Source organism: Podarcis vaucheri (assembly GCF_965113315.1).
Source record: "Podarcis vaucheri genome assembly, chromosome: 8".
Taxonomy (NCBI): Eukaryota; Metazoa; Chordata; class Lepidosauria; order Squamata; family Lacertidae; genus Podarcis; species Podarcis vaucheri.
Window position 1 is genome coordinate 9,177,115 of NC_138766.1, and position 21,351 is coordinate 9,198,465.

At 44.2% G+C, this 21,351-nt stretch overlaps 1 protein-coding gene across 3 annotated transcripts in view; it reads right to left on the bottom strand.

Annotated features, from left to right (window-relative positions):
* Positions 1–21,351, bottom strand: part of DGKH (diacylglycerol kinase eta) — a 103,163-nt gene that overhangs the window by 60,968 nt on the left and 20,844 nt on the right. For all 3 annotated transcript variants that reach the window (XM_082234218.1, XM_082234217.1, XM_082234219.1), the window contains exons 2-3: positions 2,418–2,528; positions 1,957–2,037 (exon numbers count right to left, since the gene is read on the bottom strand). In XM_082234218.1, coding sequence (XP_082090344.1) covers positions 1,957–2,037; positions 2,418–2,528 — 192 coding nt within the window. The remainder of the gene's footprint in view (positions 1–1,956; positions 2,038–2,417; positions 2,529–21,351) is intronic.

The window sequence follows — 21,351 nt, forward strand, 5'->3', positions numbered from 1 at the left end:
TTATGCCAATGGTCCAAGCCATTCAAATGTTTCAGAAGGTCCTGAAAGACCTACATTGGCTCCTAATTCAGTGTTGGTGCTGACCTTTAAAGCCCTAAACGGCCTCGGTCCAGTATACCTGAAGGGGCGTCTCCACCCCCATCGATCTGCCCGGACACTGAGGTCCAGTGGTGAGGGCCTTCTGGTGGTTCCCTCACTGGTTATCTCCCGCTTGGACTACTGCAATGCACTCTACGTGGGGCTACCTTTGAAGGTGACTCGGAAACTACAACTAATCCAGAATGCGGCAGCTAGACTGGTGACTGGGGGCGGCCGCCGAGACCATATAACACCGGTCTTGAAAGACCTACATTGGCTCCCAGTACGTTTCCGAGCACAATTCAAAGTGTTGGTGCTGACCTTTAAAGCCCTAAACGGCCTCGGTCCAGTATATCTGAAGGATCGTCTCCACCCCCATCATTCTGCCCGGACGCTGAGGTCCAGCGCCGAGGGCCGTCTGGCGGTTCCCTCACTGCAAGAAGTGAGGTTACAGGGAACCAAGCAGAGGGCCTTCTCGGTAGTGGCGCCCACCCTGTGGAACACCCTTCCAGCAGATGTCAAAGCTATAAACAACTACCTGACATTCAGAAGACATCTTAAGGCAGCCCTTAACGTGTGATATTTTACTGTATTTTTGGTTTCTATGGAAGCCGCCCAGAGTGGCTGGGGAGGCCCAGCCAGATGGGTGGGGTATAAATAATAAATTATTATTATTATTATCTCATGAGATGTCAAAGAAATAAACAACTACCCGACTTTTAGAAGACATCTGAAAGCAACCCTGTTTAGGGAAGCTTTTAATGTTTGAAGTTTTATTCTGTTTTTAAAGTTCTGTTGAAAGCTGGCTGGAGAAACCCAGCCAGATGGGTGGGGTATAATTATTATTATTATTAACAATAATAATATAGAAGTCAACCAGGGCTTCTATAGGGGCACCAGTCATATCAGCTAGAAAATCTCCCAAAGCCATCTGGAAACTCCACCAGCCTCCAAGGGTGGACCATCCTAAGAGATCCCCATCCTCCGTAGAGGGGGAAAGGAACTGAAAGTTTAAATCTCAACAGGAAGTGACCTGGCCACAACAAGGAACTGATGTCAATACCCCCTGCTTTCAGATCACCCTCTTTCTGCCCAGAGTGTGGTCTTGCCATGCGTTAGGCCGGTCACATGGTGGGACAGCCACAGAAACAAACAAGACCTCAAAGAGCAGGGGACCTCTAATAGTTTGTTCCTGAACCTCTCTGCTGGAAATAAAATAACTGTTCTGATAACTTGGACATTACTTAACTACAGTGGTGCCCCGCAAGACGAATGCCTCGCAAGACGGAAAACTCGCTAGACAAAAGAGTTTTCCGTTTTGGAGGTGCTTCGCAAAACGAATTTCCTATGGGCTTGCTTCGCAAGACGACAATGTCTTGCGAGTTCCTGCTGGTTTTTTCCCTCCCCCCTTTTTTCTAAGCCGCTAAGCCGCTTATCAGCTGATCCGATCAGCAAATAAGCCGCTAAAAGCCACTAATAGCCGCTAATAACGCTAATCCGCTAATCCTTCAATGGGCTTGCTTTCCAAGACGAAAAAACCGCTAGACGAAGAGAATCACAGAACAGATTGTTTTCGTCTTGCAAGGCACCACTGTAACTGTTTGTTCTGTGAGCGGCCAGGTGTCAATATGTACGTCCCTCCTGTAAAATCGCCCCTCCCCTTCCTAAATCTTTAAGTGTGTCTCTTTGTCCATGTTATAGAATAACTGATGGTTTATAGGTTACATGCTCTCGTCAAATGAAAGAAACGTTTCAATAAACACACTCCTCTTAAGAACACTCAGAGAAATTCCACTGTCACAAGTTTTTAAAAGGCAAAACGAAAAACTCAAAAGCATATTATAACTTATTAGAACATCGAGAATATTGGGAGCATACCGTAAAGCTGTTGTTGACATTTTTTGTGCTTGATTCAGCCACACTGGCATCGGACAAGTCAACTTCATCGAAGATTAAAGACTGTGAAAAGAAAAAAGAGGATGCGTCTCATCTTCTACATACACAGGAATGATACTTGTCCGTTATCTTTTCAGGGGGTTTTTTAAAGTAAAAGCCAGGGAATCAGTCAATGCTCGCTAGGCCTGCAAACCTGATGTTCCTGCCCCTGACCTAAAATTTTCATCCCAGAAAGCAGAAATCAAACCCACTACTAATTTATTTTTTAAATGTGCTAGAAAAATACAAGGAACCTATGCAGGCAACACAACTAATTTTTACAAAAGCAGGGGGAGCTACTTTTAAAACTGTTTTCATAATAGGCAAAGGGAGAGAGAGAGAGACCCAAGCGCAGTTAGTATTATAGAGACGGCATCTTGATTTCTACCAGAATGAATCTTTACCTTTGAATCCTTGGCATAGTAAAGGGTGCGGCCCCGAAGCTTAAAGTAACGTTTTTTCCATCGCTGAAAAGAGCTGGTTTGCTTCAGAAGTAATCCTTCCTTTATACTGGTCTTGAGGGGGGAAGAAAAAGAAATGAAAATCCAAAATTACATATGTGCCAAAATTGTTACATACATTGCAAAATAATTATATTATTTATAAAAACTGAAAACTGGGTCTAACTATTCCAGGGCCCTTTATCTTTACCTTTTAAATTCATAAGATATTTATTAAAGTTTCAGAAATAAACAAAAGAAGTTACAATAGTAATAATAAGCACCTTTTACCAGTGCTTTTTTTCTGGGGGGGACGCATGGGTACGCATACCCCTAAACATTTTGTGAATCTAAGTTTGGCCTCATTGAGGGGCAGTATTTCAATATGAGCAGGAAAATGAGAGTACCCCTAAACATTTTTTTTTTAAAAAAAGCACTGCCTTTTACTCATTGATCTGAATTAAAACCCTATCAGTATGACTTAATTAGAAAGACTGAATTCTACACAATTACCACAAGGTGGCAGTATGGTTATATTAATTAAAAGTTCTCAAGGAGATCCAGTATGCTACAGTGATCACTGTAACCTAATGGCTTATTCCGAAACAGACGCTGCACACTAAAAAACAACAACAGCAGGCGTAGGTTCACAAGTGGTTGCATAAGCCGCACACTTACAGATAAATAAATCCACTTCTAGTCCATAGCGGATAAACTTGTGAAGCCCACATGAAATTGGGCCCAGAAGAAAAGACGAAGAAATATGACACAAAGTCTCCTCTTTCATCTTATCATGATCAAACCTAATCTTTGACCAAGGAAACATTGTGCGATTCACTGGCTGTAATTTACACCGTTCCGTCAGAACATACTGACCATTATGCCAATTAAATATGATATACCATACTTTTCCATGTATATCACGTCCCCATGTATAAGACGCCTCCTATTTGGGGGGATTAAAAATTAATAAAATGGAGGGAGATTGCATAGAATAGTTGACATTTCTTTGGGGGGGGGTTGCCCACCCAATTGCCACAGCAACATCCAATCAACACCACCCCTTGCTGCAGACACCAATAACATGCTGTGCAGCATCTCTGGCTCGCGGCACCAATCCCACGTCCCCCATTGCTCTGCCCCAGCTCCTGCCAACCTAGCGGTTTGAAAGCACACCAGTGCAAGCAGATAAATAGGTACCACTGCGGTGGGAAGGTAAACGGCATTTCCGTGCGCTCTGGTTTCCTTCACGGTGTCCTATTGCACCAGAAGCGGTTTAGACCTGCTGGCCACATGGCCCGGAAAGCTGTCTGTGGACAAACGCCAGCTCCCTCGGCCTGAAAGCAAAATGAGTGCTGCAACCCCATAGTCGCCTTTGACTGGACTTAACCATCCAGGAGTCCTTTACCTTTGACTTTTACTACCCATGTATAAGCAGTCCCCCGATTTTAAACATAATTTTTCAGTAAAAAAAAACCAAAACTAGTCCTATACATGGAAAAGTACGGTAACTCTCAAATAGGATGCGTTTCAAAACTGTGTGCAGCAGCACCCAAATTGATGCAAGATTTAACAACTCGCTCTTGAGTTTACCATTACAGTCGTACTTTGGTTTTCGAACAACTTAGTCCCTGAACGTTTTGGTTCCTGAACGCCGCAAACCCAAAAATGACTGTTCTGGTTTGTGAACTAATTTTGGAAGTCGAATGTCCGATGGGACTTCCGATTGGCTGCAGGAGCTTCCTGCAACCAATCAGAAGCCGTGCTTTGATTTTCGAACATTTCGGAAGTTGAACGGACTTCTGGAATGGATTCCGTTTGACTCCCAACGTACAACTGTATTACAAAGTCATTTCTTCAGTAGCTAAGCAAACCATTTCTTTGTTTAATTCATATAAGAAAACACAGCATAGTAACTATTTAAGGCTGAAACAAAAAAGACCACTGAGGCACCTTAGAAAGTAACAAATTTGTTCTGGCCTAACCTTTCATGGACCACAATGCATCTCATCATTTACCTGGCAGGAAGCCCCATTCTGGTGGACTTACTTTCTCTGCGACCCACTGAACCAAATGGAGATTAACTTTCGCATTGATTTCAATGGGGCCTAAATGCAACTAGCTGGATCCAACTCATGATTTTTAAGCACTAAAAATTAATTTGACATATCATTAATGTATTGGAAGCTATGACAAACCTAGACAGCATCTTAAAAAGCGGAGACATCACCTTGCCGACAAAGGTCCGTATAGTTAAAGCTATGGTTTTTGCAATAGTGATGTATGGAAGTGAGAGCTGGACCATAAAGAAGCTGATAGCCGAAGAATTGATGCTTTTGAATTATGGTGCTAGAGGAGACTCTTGAGAGTCCCATGGAATGCAAGAAGATCAAACCTATCCATTCTGAAGGAAATCAGCCCTGAGTGCTCACTGGAAGGACAGATCGTGAAGCTGAGGCTCCAATACTTTGGCCACCTCATGAGAAGAGAAAACTCCCTGGAAAAGACCCTGGGAAAGATGGAGGGCACAAGGAGAAGGGAACGACAGAGGACGAGAGGGTTGGACAGTGTTCTCGAAGCTACCAACATGAGTTTGACCAAACTGCGGGAGACAGTGGAAGACAGGAGTGCCTGGTGTGCTCTGGTCCATGGGGTCACGAAGAGTCGGACATGACTAAACGACTAAACAACAACAATGAAAAGATGTACAACTGGTGGCTTTCCTAGGACACACCTAGAAAGGACTAAAACTCACATATAAAGTTGGGGAAATGTCAAGTATTCCGTGTCTCATGGCTGTGACACAGCACCGTTCCCTGCTTTACTCTAGAGCTTTGTGGAAGTTGCCAGGATTATTATTATTATTATTATTATTATTATTATTATTGGCGACAATGGCAGCACCACAGATGTGGCTCACCATTAGAAACATTCATCACATCGTTCCCTTTGACCACATGGCATTTTTCACATGTGTCGGGAGCACAACATGAGTTGTAACCCATCCTGGTAGACCTCTCCTCTCATTCTACCCCAACAAAAAGTTTCACAACAACTTCCATGAGGCTGAATAAAATGCACACTGGATCCAAAACAGTTGGAAGAATGTAAGGGGGATTTCACCTGTGCCCCACAGACCTGGTGTAGCAGGGTGATTCAGACTATGAGAGCTGGTTCCAGCCGTAGCAACGAGAAAAGAGTAATCTAATGTATCTCTCCAGAAGATCCCAAAGTTTCTGGGGTTCTCCATATCAGCTCCCATTCATGTTACAATACAGAAGGCCCTTTTGAGGGGAAAAGACTCAGAGCACTCCCTAAACAAAGCACATAGAATTCCCAAGACTTCTCAATGTAACAAATAAAGAATATTTGCTGGAAAATGCAAAAAGAAACACATGGGAAAGGATACAAGATGGTTTTTCAGAAACAGATGGTTACAGAATATCACACAGGGTGGAAATCAACCTTCACCTTTTAGTTTATTATAGTTAGCACTTATGTCAAATGAAGAGTATGTCTATGACAAACTAGTTTTACTTTTTAATTTTATGCATAGTTTAATGTTTTATGTATACTGTAACATAGCAAGTTTTCCCAAAATACTCTTCAGCTTGAAATGCCAGTGAAATCCAAAGTGCCAACAGTTGCCTTTGATAATTGTTATATATTTGGGGGACCCTCCCAAAATAAGAACCCAGGAATTAATAAATTGTAGGATTTTGATTATTTGGGGTGTGAAGGCAGAAATACCAGCTGCAGAGGAATTCCTGGGCTAGCCTGTGCAAAACAACCTGGCCTAGCTAGGGCCATTAAGAAACAGCAGAGGGCAACTGAGAGCATTGGCAACGCAAGAGAACTGTCCTCCCCCCTTTGCCCCCAGAGAGACTGGGGGTTCGGAAGGTTGCCAGGGTGTGAGGTGACAAGAAAAGGGAGTTTTGTATCAGAGTGTTCTGGGCAGAAAGAGGAGGAAGAGAGACTGGGATCCATCTTGGGCAGGCTGGCTGAAGGCTGGCTGGAAGAGATGCCTCGGACTCTGTGGCTGCACTGCTGTGGGGGAACACATCCCTCTTGGAATGGCCACACTGTAAGATGTGGACTCTCTCCATGAAGACGGAAGGTGCAAATAGGTGAATAAACTATTTTTGAAAGCTATGACAGACTCTGCTATGCCTCAGTTCTCCAAAGGAACACAGCCCCAGGATGAGTGCCTGGAAGACCTTGGGTCTTGCCACCACTCAGCAGGGAGAGGCGGAGTATCCAGAATTGGATATTTCTTCTTGAACAGACTGACATTTTCAAATTCACTCTATAAAGCCACACCTCATCCTTTAAACAAATTAGCGCTGACACAGAACAAAGAAGCCTAGTGTTGTTGATCAGCAGATTTGCCCTTGCAGGAATGCATGCATTCACATCTACTTGAGTGTTACACCTGTAGGGAAGCAAGTAGCAATACAATCTGTGGGATCCTTACTGGAGACACACAAATAGAGAGGACTGCATAGGCTCAGAGCCGTAGACACCCTTTGCTTTGCCTGGGAAAACTTAGCATGGACCAAAATTCCTGCAAATGCTCTCTATGCCTAACAAAAACACACACTGCAACGACAATTCTAATATTTTTATTTGTAAACAAACACAGGTTTTGAAATACAGTCATACCTGGAAGTCGAATGGAATCCATTCCAGAAGTCCGTTCAACTTCCAAAATGTTCGAAAACCAAAGCGCGGCTTCTGTTTGGCTGCAGGAAGCTCCTGCAGCCAATCAGAAGCCGTGGAAGCCCCTGCGAACGTTTGGCTTCCAAAAATAGTTCATAAACCGAAACAGTCACTTCCGAGTTTGCGGCATTTTGGAGCCAAAATATCCAGGAACTAAACTGTTCGAAATCCAAGGTATACATAAAATGAAGGCCAATATAAAATGAATTAGAAACAACAAGAGTAGCTTTAAATCTTGAAAGTTATCAGTGTTGACAAGCTTATTCATGCATGCCATCTACTTAGTTACTGGGAAAGCAGCAAAGTCGCCTAATAAGGAATTATAAGGCAGAGTTTTAAAGACCCTGCTTGCTATGGGGTTGCAAGTGAACTAGGAAGGGGGGAATATCACATGCAAAGCAGAAGGATTCCCATCTCCCAAGAGCCAGATTGGAGGAAAAATAAGCAAATGGGAATAGGGGGGAAATGGAGGTAGTGAGGCATTAATATTACCTATCCAGGTTATTTGGAGAGCCTGCAGCGTTCCTTCACTGTAGCTTAAAATAAGCAGATGATGCGGCAGCGCCTTCAAGCAGAACTAGGCATCTCCCTCTGGAATAGCAAGCAATGTTTGTGGTCTCCCCTTTCTTCTGTGACTCAAGCGATCCTCTGGGACGCTGAATAGGCCAACCAGAGCACCGCTTTCCAGCAGCCTCCTTTTATATATGCCGGGTTTTCAAGAACCCTTCAGTGCAGCTGAAAAACAGAAAACCCTGCCCTCTTTTCTTAAAATCACAGTCTGGTGCCTTCCCAGCAATGTTCCTTATTGGCTTACGGGCAAGGGGAAAGCGAAGGCAAAGAGGGAGTCTTACTAAAGGCTGGAAGAAAGCAAGAACCAGGCATTTGCAATGTGCAAATGGAGTGCAAATGGCCAGAAATGGAGTGGAATGGATTAGTTCTGCCCCCCAGGATTTAGCAATTTAACCTCATCCTCGGATCTATTGCGAAAGGCTCCAAGCTTGCACTCCACTCAACTCAGCTAACGCCTGCTTGCTTTACACCAGCTTACTGTGCATAGGATGGCTCCCTAAGTGATTTGCTGTTCATAGGTCAGTCTCTTAAACACAAGAACAAGACAAGGAGCTGCCTAACACCCAATCACACCAATCGGGGGGGGGGCCTCTGGCGGTTCCCTCATTGCGAGAAGCAAAGCTACAGGGAACCAGGCAAGGGCCTTCTCGGTAGTGGCGCCCACCCTGTGGAACGCCCTCCCACCAGATGTCAAAGCGATAAACAACTACCTGACATTCAGAAGACATCTTAAGGCAGTCCTGCTCAGGGAAGTTTTTAATGTGTGACATTTTAGTGTATTTTTGGTCTCTGTGGAAGCCGCCCAGAGTGGCTGGGGAAACCCAGCCAGATGGGCGGGGTACAAATAATAAATTATTATTATTATTATTATTATTATTATTATTATTATTAGTCCACATTGCTCAGTATTTCCAACACGGACATCCAAGACGTATTAAACCTAGGAATTGCTCCTTAATGGGTTTCTTTTTCACAGCTATGCAATTAGAATGAACAGCCTAGAAATCAATGATATACATAAAACCAAAAAGAAAGAAAGAAAGAAAGAAAGAAAGAAAGAAAGAAAGAAAGAAAGCCATCAAACAAGCTAATTTACAAAACAGATCAATACTAACTATGCAGTCAAGAAAGGGAAAAAGCTATATAAATCTGAAGTGGCTACTAGTATATGTATTCCACAGTGCAATCGGGATTATATAGGCTCCATATTCTCTGGTTTTAGATAATCCAATAGTGTGTTCAATTGTAAATCTTGCTACCTCCATCATCAGCTTTTAAACTTCGAGATCAGATCATCAGAAGCAGATCTAGTTAATTCTACGACAGAAGATAGAATGGGTGGCATTTTCTGTATTGCAGAAAGATGAAGGCAATTATGTAAAAACTATACTCAATTCGACAGATTTGAGTTTTACTAGCAATGTTTAAAATGGTTACAAATTACTTTCGGCTTCCACTTTCTAAAATGTCTGATTATATAGAATTTTCTTTTTTTTTAAAGAGGAGAGTGATAGCTGTGTAGAACCAAAGGTGAACTGTTCAAGAAGCACGGCTTACGCCATGATGGACGTCAAGATAACCCCAAAATTAATTGGTAGTTGCTGTAGCAATGAGCTCATATATGCTGGTATACTTGCTTGGATGTACACTAATTGATTTGAAAGTACTGTTCACTTGTGAGTCTGGAAATTCTGGGCTGTGAGCCCAGAAAGGGGGAACCATTGGTAATGTTTTGGGGACTGGCCACCTGTGTGCACATCTCTTTGGACAATGTGACGTATACTGCTTCACTGTACACAGAATGCACACACTTTGGCCTGGATGCGGACAAGACATCTCCTTGCTGAGGTCCTTACTGTTGTGTCCGTCCCTAGTTTGTCGGAGCAAGGGGAGTGGACAGGCTGCTTCTGCTGTAAGTCTATACAGTGGTACCTCGGGTTAAGAACTTAATTCGTTCTGGAGGTCCGTTCTTAAGCTGAAACTGTTCTTAACCTGAGGTACCACTTTAGCTAATGGGGCCTCCTGCTGCCGCTGGGTGATTTCTGTTCTCACCCTGAAGCAAAGTTCTTAACCTGAGGTACTATTTCTGGGTTAGCAGAATCTGTAAGCTGAAGCGTCTGTAAGCTGAAGCGTCTGTAACCCGAGGTACCACTGTACTTTAATAAAGCATTAAATTCCTTCCCTGCCAGGATCGCAAACTCCTACAAGCCCTCCTCTAGCTTGAGGGTCTGCATGCAATTCACACACACACAAAAAAGCTGATTTTGAAACTCTACCGTAAAGAAGGGGAGAAAAATAGCAGATTTTTAACCTGTGATTAAGATCTTCCCCTCCAGACAAGTGCAGAATATGAATATACAATACTGAAAAGAAAATCACTTGAAGCGACACTTTTTTTTTTATTGTTAGAAAAGAGCTGCAAAGTAATTGTATCCTGTCAGCTGTAACAGTTAGTCAAACTCTCCAATGACACCCTGTTATTTTCACACTCAACTTTCTGTGCAAATGGCAATTAAGCCCTTGATTTGCAGTTTCTTCACTGATAACCTCCATGCTATACATGAGCAGCTAACTTCATTATCTTATTCTTTAAGGAAGCATTCTCATAATTTGACACGAATGGCCACTAAACTCTGTGGTTTGCACTACTGAGCTACTAGTAACAGAACTAGAGGCAGAAAAGCTGGTTGGAGTCAGTCTCACTCCAACCATCTAAGTGATAATAATGTTGGGGTCGCCAATGTGTCAACCAGTGCCTGTGTCTGATGGCATCTGCAAATAGCATCCGTAAATATCCCATCAAAAACCTGCAATACATGAGTCTGTTCCTCCTGCTCAGTTGGCACTGCCTCGCCCTCTCCTACATTAAACTCGCACCCTTAAGCTTCCCTTAAATTTTGTTAGATGCAAGAATTGGATGTCTAGCCTCCCCCGTCCATTCTATACAAAGTAACACACACAGTTCTATAGAACCACAACAAAAAAAGGATTGTAACTTCACTACCTTTCCTTTTCGTAAGATAATTCAATACAAAGAACTGCTAAAGTTAGTGTTAATGCAGTTCAAAATGCTTGTTCTTCAATACAAAATGCAGCAATTTAATATATTTTGCTGGGTCAATACTCTTTTCAATTTCAAAGTGCACAAGAATATCATTGTGATATACAACTACATTTGTCAGGGCGAAAATCAGCCTCCGAAATTATAATATACTTACAGGTAGAGATCTGAATGCAGCTGCCTTAGTACAGACCTTTGGGATGTTAAGACACAGGTCTGCTATATTTATAGCAATGCTGCTGTGACTCTTTACTCATTTCTGGTATCAACAATTAGTTTAGTCTAATTGAAAATGGGCTGGATCATCTGGGTTGCCTGAAACACCAGAAAGTCTGTATCAATACAAGTTGTTCCATAAAGAGCACTTGGAATGTCCCAGCAATACGAAATGGCATCCAGCTAAATAAACAAGTGTTGTTTTCAACTTTTCAATAAGGAAGCACAAGTTTAAAATGCAACATTTGCTCTACTTTGCATTTTGTAAAGAGAAGTAGAAAGATGGGAATGTGCAGGGGAGAAAAGAACGAGGAAGAAATAATGTACATACACTACAAATGTATTTATATCCCTTTATACCAGCGTTGTAAGCCACCCAGAGAATTCTATGTTATGGGGAGTCTGGCAAATGCTGCAAATTATGGCACATCATTCATCTCCCAGGTAGTCCTCTGAAAATTCACAGGATCATAGAGTTGGATGGGACCCTGAGCATCCTCTAGGCCAATACCCCACAATGAGGGGATCTCAACACACAGTCTCCCATCCAATTTGAAACCATACCGGACCCTGCTTAGCTTTTGCCAATGTGCTAGCAGCGTTATTGCTGCATGTTCCAAGCAGAAAAGCCATTGGGGGTGGGATTCTAGGGGGATTTGGATCAGGGAATAGTAGACAGGGGGAAAGACTTAAGTTAAGGTTACCAGACGTCCCCGTTTCCCGGGGACAGTCCCCTGATTTACAAATTGTCAGAACGTTCAGGGATGCAGGAGAGGATATATTGTTTGATTACAGCCTTTCCAACTTGTGTTAACAAGTTCACAATTTAGCAGAGTAACATTCCCCTTTTTAAATTTGCAGCAGATGCGTTTGCTCAGGCTCGCTAAAGCCTCTATAATAACAGTTCTGGTATTTCCCCCTTATTCCCTCATAAAAGATAAGACACGAAACAGTCTTCTATAAAAGTATAAAAAGTTTTACTCACACATCATTCAGTTCACAATCGGATCCCAGAAGGCAGACTTAGCTTAGAAAAGTAACATATAACTAGAAACTATCTCATAAGAAGACAGTCCCTTTGTCCTCTCTTGGCTAGAAGCCAAGAGAGCATCTTTGGCTAAGCAGATGTTGCTTCTTCGATGCATGTAGTCAAAAGAGAGAGAGATGGCTGCCATGTCCTGTGCTTTTATCGCTACCTGCACAGGTGAGGCCATGCCCACCTCTAGTCACATGCAGAGGAAGTCTGTCCCAGCCCAGAAGGAAACAGGAAGTTTACCTGCTGGCTGAACAAACATCCCTCCCCATGTGTAAACATGTTCACTAGCAATGTTGTACTTGACTGCTCTTGTGTTTCACATCCCACACAAATCAGTCCCCATACAAAATCCATTGAAGTTGAAAAGTGTCCCCAGATTCATTTAAAAAAATCTGGTAACCTTAACTTAAGTGCCCATTCCTCACCACACATAACGTTTAAAATGAAAGTGATGCTAGAAGGCACCTTTCCACAAAGAGGTGCTTGAAACAGGGCGGTAGGAAAGAGAAATTCACCTTCTGTGACTGCAGTTCAGCTTCCCCACCATCACCTTACGCAACATGCAGGTAGGGAGCCAAACGATTGCAGCACATGGAGAAAAAACCTGAAGCGATCTCCAGAACCTCTTCCACTGTACTAACAGAAGAAGCCAAAGTTTCCTACAGGCCACCAATCAGCAGCTCTACAGAGGACAATAGATATACCGTATTTTTTGCCCTATAGGATGCACTTTTCCCCCTCCAAAAATGAAGGGGAAATGTGTGTGCGTCCCCTCTCGCTCTCCAGGCTTCAGGAAGCTCTGCGCAACCCTCAGGAGACCAGCTCCGAGGGTTGCGCAGAGCTGCCTGCAGTCCCGGGATCAGGGCAGCTCTGCGCGGCCACCGGGAGCCGGGCGCGAAGTCCCCCCTCCCGATGGCCGCGCAGAGCTGCCTGCAGTCCCGGGATCAGCGCAGCTCTGCGCGGCCACCGGGAGCGGGGCGCGAAGTCCCGCCCCCCTCCCGATGGCCGCGCAGAGCTGCCTGCAGTCCTGGGATCAGCGCACTTCTCCCCATAGCCAGCCCCACAAGCTCGGGGGACAGCGGGGAGGCAGAGTGTGCCTTCCCGCTGTTCCCCGACCTGGTTCTTCCAGCCCCGCACATCTCGGCAAGGCAGGAACTCATCCAACAGAGAACAGTGCATCCAAGCCTTCAGCTCTCCAGGAATTCCAGAAGAGTGCCATGGTCAATAATATCAAAGGCCACTGAAAGATCCAGGGGAATCCATAAGGGAATCAATCATCTTCCCTCTGTCCCTGTCATAGCACAGGCCAAGCACCAGAGGGACCATGACAGACTCAGGACCAGCCCTAGGATAAAGCTGGACTGATCCATATCAATAGAATGCGTTTTATCCAGACCCACAAGAAACTGTTTGGCAATCTCTGCTCAACTTCTTGAGCGGAGAATGGAAATGTAGACTCTGGTTTCTAATACCTTGAGGATCAAGAGAGGAACATCTTTTCCAGGGGAGAACAACCACCTCCTTCAGAACAGATTAACTATGCCACCCATCCTTGGAGGCCTTGATTATCATAACAAGCCATGCACTCACGTTACCAGCTCACTAGAACCAACCAGGGAAAGTATGTGAAAAGTAGGAAAGATGTGGCATAAAAAAGAAACAATTTGTGCAATAAAAACTGGACTCCGGACAGCTATGTTAGTAAAGTGCAGTTCAGAATGGACGCAAGTGATCTTATCCTCAAAGAATCTTGTAGAAATGCCAAAATGAGGTGCCAAATAATCTAACTCTTTCGGTAAAAGGTAAAAAGGTAAAGGACCCCTGGACAGTTAAATCCAGTCAAAGGTGACACTGGGTCGGCATTTGTTCAGACAGCTTTCCGGGTCATGTGGCCAGCAGGACTAAACAGTTTCTGCTGCAACAGGACACCGTGATGAAAACCAGAGCACATGGAAACACTGTTTACCTTCCCACCAGAGCGGTACCTATTTATCTACTTGCACTGGTGTGCTTTTGAATTGCTAGGTTGGCAGGAGCTGGGACAGAACAATGGGAGCTCACTCCATTGCGGGGATTCGAACTGCCAACCTTCTGATTGGCAAGCGCAAGAGGCTCAGTGGTTTAGACCACAGTGCCACCCTGCTAAGCAGGCTAAGTAGAGTCACAGCCTGTATCCTCCCCCTTTGCACTTCAACAAGGAACAACATCAGTCTGTGATCTAAACCAAATCCACATGATTTCTCAAGCAAGCAATTACTCGAAGAAACTTACTTTGCTATAATTTTTTGGACACCGTGCCAAATTGTCTCTTAAATGAACATATAAAATTCTTAACCTAAAGTAACCCAGCTCTATAAAGTCACTTAAATTTGCTTTTCTGATTATTAAAATAGCCCTCTCTCTCCTGGTTAATCTCATCCATCACTTTAAATCATCCCACAAAACATGCGCCTATTGTATGGCACTTAGCAATGAGCTAACTGCAAACCTGCCTCTATTATGCTAATAATTCTCAGCTATTATCTAAAGCACAGAGCTAGCTGCCTCATATTATGGCTTCTTTCTGAACTGCAAGATTCTGAGCCCCCTTAATGCAAAACATTGGCTTCTGCAGGCTCATAAAGCAAGTCTTATCTACCGTTTAGGATTGTTCTACAAATTTCCAGCAAAAGGAGCACACACAGTTTACAATTCTATCAGAAATTGTAAAAAGGCACTATCTTCTCCTTGCTACTGTGTCTCAGTAACACAGTGTAGCTGTAACACTTCCCAATCTCTTTTTAATTGATACGAACTTCGGAGTGCTCTCCCCTACGAAAATTCCTTTCTCCCTTATTTATTTATTTATTTTAAGCGTTTTTACGCAGCTCCTCGGTCAAAAAAACGGATCCTGGAGTGGCTTACGAAGATCAGTAATAAAATACTCCCTGGCCTCAGGCTTGCAATCTGAAAGACAGGGCATAAAAGGAAAAGAGAGGGAGGAGGGAGGAGGACAAAAGCAAACAGACACCAGTTCTGAGTTACAAAGCAACACCTCCAACCCCCAGAGCAGATGGACCTTTCCTTTTTTGGTGTTAATGATTCAAATTGTAGGGTCCTAGTATCGTTTTGTGACTCCTTCGCCTCTGAGGCTACATATAAGGTAAAGGGACCCCTGACCATTAGGTCCAGTCGTGACCGACTCTGGGGTTGCGGCACTCATCTCGCTTTATTGGCCGAGGGAGCCGGTGTACAGCTTCTGGGTCATGTGGCCAGCATCACTAAGCCGCTTCTGGCGAACCAGAGCAGCGCACGGAAACACCGTTTACCTTCCCGCCGGAGCGGTACCTATTTATCTACTTGCACTTTGACATGCTTTCGAACTGCTAGGTTGGCAGGAGCAGGGACCGAGTAACGGGAGCTCACCCCATCGCGGGGATTCGAACCGCCGACCTTCTGATCAGCAAGTCCTAGGCTCTGTGGTTTAACCCACAGCGCCACCCGCATCCCCGAGGCTACATATACCATGCAGCTATTCCTTTTTTTGCCAGAGAGGTGCACAAAAAGGCTGAGGCTCACAGAGCTTTCCTGTAAACTTGCTAGAGAGAACTCTGTGAGATCACTTCCCTATCGTGTCCTGGCAGGAAAATGGCATAACTGTATATATTCCTCCCTGCCTGGGCATATCCTCTCCTTTCCATTACATCTGCAACGCTCCAGTTCAGACTCCATTTTAAAGCTAGGCTTTAGTATGTCTTAGTAACTCAATTAGCATTTTAAGCCTGCCTGCACCAAGCTGCTGTATCTGTTATCGTTCAAGACGTATACCGAGTGAGTAATTGCTATTTTTACCTTTTACTAGATTGTGCGTAGTTATTATTTTAAGGGAGAGAAATGGAGGTAATACTGGGGAAATCCTGTCTGCCTTTAAGCATCCTGGATTACTTAAGCTAAAAAGCTAAAACTAGCCTATCAAAGCTTCCCTTTTAAGATGCAAAGGGATAGCACTCTGCTGAAGTCACAAACATGAGTAAGGAAGGATTTGTTGTTGTTTAGTCATTTAGTCATGTCTGACTCTTCATGACCCCATGGACCAGAGCATGCCAGGCACTCCTGTCTTCCACTGCCTCCCGCAGTTTGGTCAAACTCATGCTGATAGCTTCGAGAACACTGTCCAACCTTCTCGTCCTCTGTCGTCCCCTTCTCCTTGTGCCCTCCATCTTTCCCAACATCAGGGTCTTTCCCAGGGAGTCTTCTCTTCTCATGAGGTGGCCAAAGTACTGGAGCCTCAGCTTCACGATCTGTCCTTCCAGTGAGCACTCAAGGGCTGATTTCCTTCAGAATGGAGAGGTTTGATCTTCTTGCAGTCCATGGAACTCTTAAGAGTCTCCTCCAGCACCATAATTCAAAAGCATCCATTCTTTGGTGATCAGCCTTCTTTATGGTCCAGCTCTCACTTCCATACATCACTACTGGGAAAACCATAGCTTAGTACCCACTAAATATAGCATCTAATCAAATCTCAACCCCAAGTTGACCCACAAGGCCATTTTTGCCAAACCATGCCCACCAGCATATCACCTCATGTCACTCATGTCATCTGATGGGCCGGCCGGCCCATGTGGAGCTTGTGTGATGCCTTAGGCATGGCAGCGAGAGTCTGGCAGGCCCCTGCCAGGGGGCCCTGACTGGTTTAGCCCTCCAAAGCCCAGGGCAAGTGTACCTGGCTCCCCCCACAGGTCTGAGGCCAGGGACAGGAGGGTAGAGTTAAATCATGTGCTGGCTGAGTATGCCTGCTCCCAGCAGGCAACAGAGGCACACAGCCAAAGCAGCAGAATTCAACCTCCTGCTCCTCAGCTGACAAGAAAGCAAGTTAAATCTTGCTCCGTTTGGCTGCATGCACCACTTGGCAAAGCTGGTTCTCCTTCATGGAGAGCACGTGTTGCGGTGGGGGCAACCATGACATCCCCTGTTGCTGGGCGGGTTAGTTTGGATGGCCACAAAGTTGATCGGGCACCTCCAATTGTTGCTGGGGAGAAGTGATTGTTGCAATTTTACAGTGGTGCCCCGCAAGACGAATGCCTCGCAAGACGGAAAACTCGCTAGACGAAAGGGTTTTCCGTTTTTGAGCTGCTTCGCAAGACGAATTTCCCTATGGGCTTGCTTCGCAAGACGAAAACGTATTGCAAGTTTGTTTCCTTTTCCTTAACACCGTTAATACAGTTGCGACTTGACTTTGAGGAGCAACTCATAGAACGCAGTGTACATAGTAGCCTTTTTTGAGGTTATTAAAGACTTTGGTGATTTTTGAAGCTTTTCCAAAACTTCTTTTGCAGCCATTTGGTAAGTTAAGCTTTTAAAACTTTTTTTTGGGGGGGGTGGATTTTGGGTTGGGGTGTTTGGAATTCAAGGACTTGGTGTTGGGAAGGGGTTTGCAAGAATCTGGAAGCTTGTGTGTTTTTTTCTGCATTTTTATGATTTTCTGTGACCATTGAGCCACTCTGCTGTTTTTTTATAAAAAATCTGGATTTGAATTTCTGTGTGCTGGGTGGCTGGGGGAACAGTTGGGGAGGGGTTTGCAAGAATCTGGAAGCTTGTGATTTTTTTTCTGCATTTTTATGATTTTCTGTGACCATTGGGCCACTCTGCTGTTTTTTTTAAAAAAAATGGGTTTGAATTTTGAAATGCTCTTTACAGTATGTGTGACTTTAAAGAGCACTTAATAAACTCTTGTTGTACCAAATCTGGCTTTGTTTGGACTTTTTTTGACCATAGGAACGCATTAATTGATTTTCAATGCATTCCTATGGGAAACCGTGCTTCGCAAGATGAAAAATTCGCTAGATGGAAAAATTCACGGAACGAATTAATTTCGTCTTGCGAGGCACCACTGTATTTGATTGATGGGGTGCTATATATATTCCCTGTGCGCAGCATTGAGCTTCCTATTTTCGCTGCGTACATCGGATTACCTGCCCACCCGCCCTTTATTTAGGGTTTGTTCGAGCTGACCTTGCTATGCCAGTCATGGGGTCGTCTGCTTTGGTAGGAATTTTGTCCATTTGGCTGATTGGCTGGTGCCGTTTGGATTTTGCCTACTGCATAGCAAATCGTCACAACCTGTAAAGTTGCTGTTAGGCACTGGTTAATTTTGTTTGGTGGAGGGGATAAGGCTGACTGTGCCTGCCACTCCAATGCTGCTGCTGCAAGGGAATTCTGTTAAAGGAATCCAGGGGCTCGCCATGCTTTTGTCCGAATCCCTGGCAAGGGGCTAGGGCCACGCAAGAGCCCCTGGGAACATTTGGGGAGAGGTGAGATCCTGGCGCCCAGCTTTATTCTCTCCCCAAAACTGTTTACCCTTGCTGACTTCCGCAGGCTTGCGGTTGTCAGTTCTGTTCCTACCTCTGTGTGGGAACAGACAGTCGCTAACCAATGCCTAAGCAATCACTCACACACTGTAATTCAATAAAGTTGTGGCCAAAATTATGCCAAAAACCAAAACAAAAATGATGTGTGAGCCGTGTCTTTATTTGGGGGTGTCTTGGGGGTCCTCGACAGGCAACAAGGGTGCACAGCCAACCTGGGTAGGATTTGAACCCACTCCTCAACTGATGAGCAGGGAGGTGGTTAAATCATGGCTCAGTTCAGCAGGATGCCATGGAAACCCCTGCTGAAACTGAGGTGGCGGGGGGGGGGACTCAGCTTTAGCAACACCTTGCAAGGTACTATGAACGCCTGACTTTGCTACTTCAAACCACCTTGGACATCAGGTGATTGACAAGTGGGCTGCATCCACCTGTCAAATTTGGCCCAGAAAGACAACCCTGATGAGGATCTGGCCCATGGAGCCAAAAAGGTTCCACACCCCTGGTTCACATAACCAAGAAGTTATGTTTGTTAGCACTCAACGGGAGGGAACTGACAAAGTATTTGAGCTCCGTATACGTACCCTCGCTAATTAAGTAAGGAGGTACCGTATTTTTTGCTCTATAAGAGTCACTTTTTCCCTCCTAAAAAGTAAGGGGAAATGTGTGTGTGCCTTATGGAGCGAATGCAGGCTGCGCAGCTATCCCAGAAGGCAGAACAGCAAAAGGGATTGCTGCTATCACTGCGCATCGATCCCTCTTGCTGTTCTGGCTTCTGAGTTTCAGAATATTTTTTTCTTGTTTTCCTCCTCCCAAAACTTGGTGCGTCTTGTGGTCTGGTCCGTCTTATAGAGCGAAAAATACAGTATATTTTCTTTCATTGGCTACAAACGACCCATTCATACTGTTGCAGGAACTCCCCCCCCCCCAAAAAAAAAATCATTCAGTTTGTACAAACACGACACACACACACACACACACACACACACACACACACGACATACGTGATGTTTCTGTTATAAATTCATAGAAAATCAACCATACATCGGATCTGCACCGTTCCACTTTTATTTTACACCATGAAGGAAGGACTATCAAAGGAGGGAGGTTTGATACAGGGCAGCCATAGAGCGTACCAACACGTCCGCAGGAACCCTACCCAATTGGCATGCCAACCTTGATGGCCCTAGACAGAAGATCATCACACTCCCAAAGACCAGCATATGGGAATGGACTCATCACTAACTGGAACAAAGGACAGTGATCAGCTCTTCCCTCTGGGGACAGGAAACTGCAAACTCCCCTTTGTCCTTTGCAAAGCACTCATGGGGAGGGGGAAAGGAGGAACTGGCCAGGTGACAAGACACTCAGGTTACCACCACAACTCCTCCCTCAACCCCTCCTTTTTGTGATGTGTCAATGATGTAGTCATGATGTAGTTGTGATGTAGTTTTAGGGGTGTAGCTTGGGGGATTGGTAGCTAATAAAAGTTGGGGTCTTTTTTTGTTCAGGACTTCCATCTTGTTCCACCTGGTGGCAGGTGGGAGTCCTGTCGCGACAGTCTTCAATAAAGACCAATCCTACTGGCTGCTGTTTTGCTCTGGTATTCCTGGCTGGTGTCCTTGTTTTTCGTCCAAGGGAGCCCTCAGATTTCTCCGTTAACAATACACACAAAGGTCAGGAGGCGAAAGTCCCATTTTACCCTCCTGGCAGAAGTTGCTGTATAAAATCCAGGGCGTGCAGCTTCTGCTGGCTGAAGACCCCTAACGAAAAGACCTGGCCGTAAAGTTGTAAAAGAAAGTTCTGGTTCTAAGAAACTTGGCTGTGAAATTGGCACAATGGCTAATCTGACTCAGGCCTGGTGCGCTTGCATCAGGCAGAGCACAGGGCAAGTCTCTGCTTGTTCTGATACACACAGAGTCGGTGTCTGTGATGGAGCAAAGGTCAGTGAGCAGAAACTGCATGCAAGTTTATGGGCCAGCAGCTTCAGAGGAAGACTTGGGAGGATTCCTGTATATGCAATTTCCTTAACCCACTATATTCCTAACTCAATGTGCCCAAGAATATAAGAGCCCTGATGGTATTTAATACCAGTGAAGTTAACAAAAATGTATCATACTCATGATAATAAATGCTGGAAATGTAAAGAAAAAGAAGGAACCTTTTACCACATGTGGTGGACGTGCCCCAAGGTAAAAGACTTCTGGGAAAGGATTTATAATGAACTGAAAAAAGTGTTGAAAAACACATTTATTAAGAAACCAGAAGCCTTTTTACTTGGTATAGTGGGGGGTGAAATCCCAAAAAGGATGCTACTTTTTTTCTGTATGCCACAACAGCTGCGAGAATATTGCTAGCGAAGAATTGGAAGAAACAAGATCTACCAACTAGTGAAGAATGGCAGGTGAAGATGATGGACTATATGGAACTTGCCGAACTAATTGGGAGACTCCGAGACCAGAGAGAAGAGACGGTGCATCTATCTGCAACATTGTTACCAATGATCACAAATGAATCAATTAAGAAGTAGGATGGGCCAGTGATTCTTCAATTCTGAGCAAAATCTAGACACCATATAAAATCACTATAGGAATACCTTGCTACTTATACTGAATAGAAATATAATAGCTATTTTTATTTAATCAGCTTATTTTTTTGCAGGTCTTACAGTATTGCAAGAAGGCATTAGCATCTAGACTGTGATACAAAAATCACCAGCTGCTTTCTGATCTTATTTTGGCTGAAAAGGAGAGTAAAACTATAAACAACCCTACTTCCATTAAGATCCTATATCACGTTGAAGTTAAGCTGAGATATTAACATGACATAGTGTACAGCACTTATAAACCGCTGCTTCCAATATTCATTTAAGCTGAGAAAGGTCCCTATATTACTGACAAAACATTTGTTAAAAAGACACATGTCATATATACTAATTGGTGTTTTTTTAAA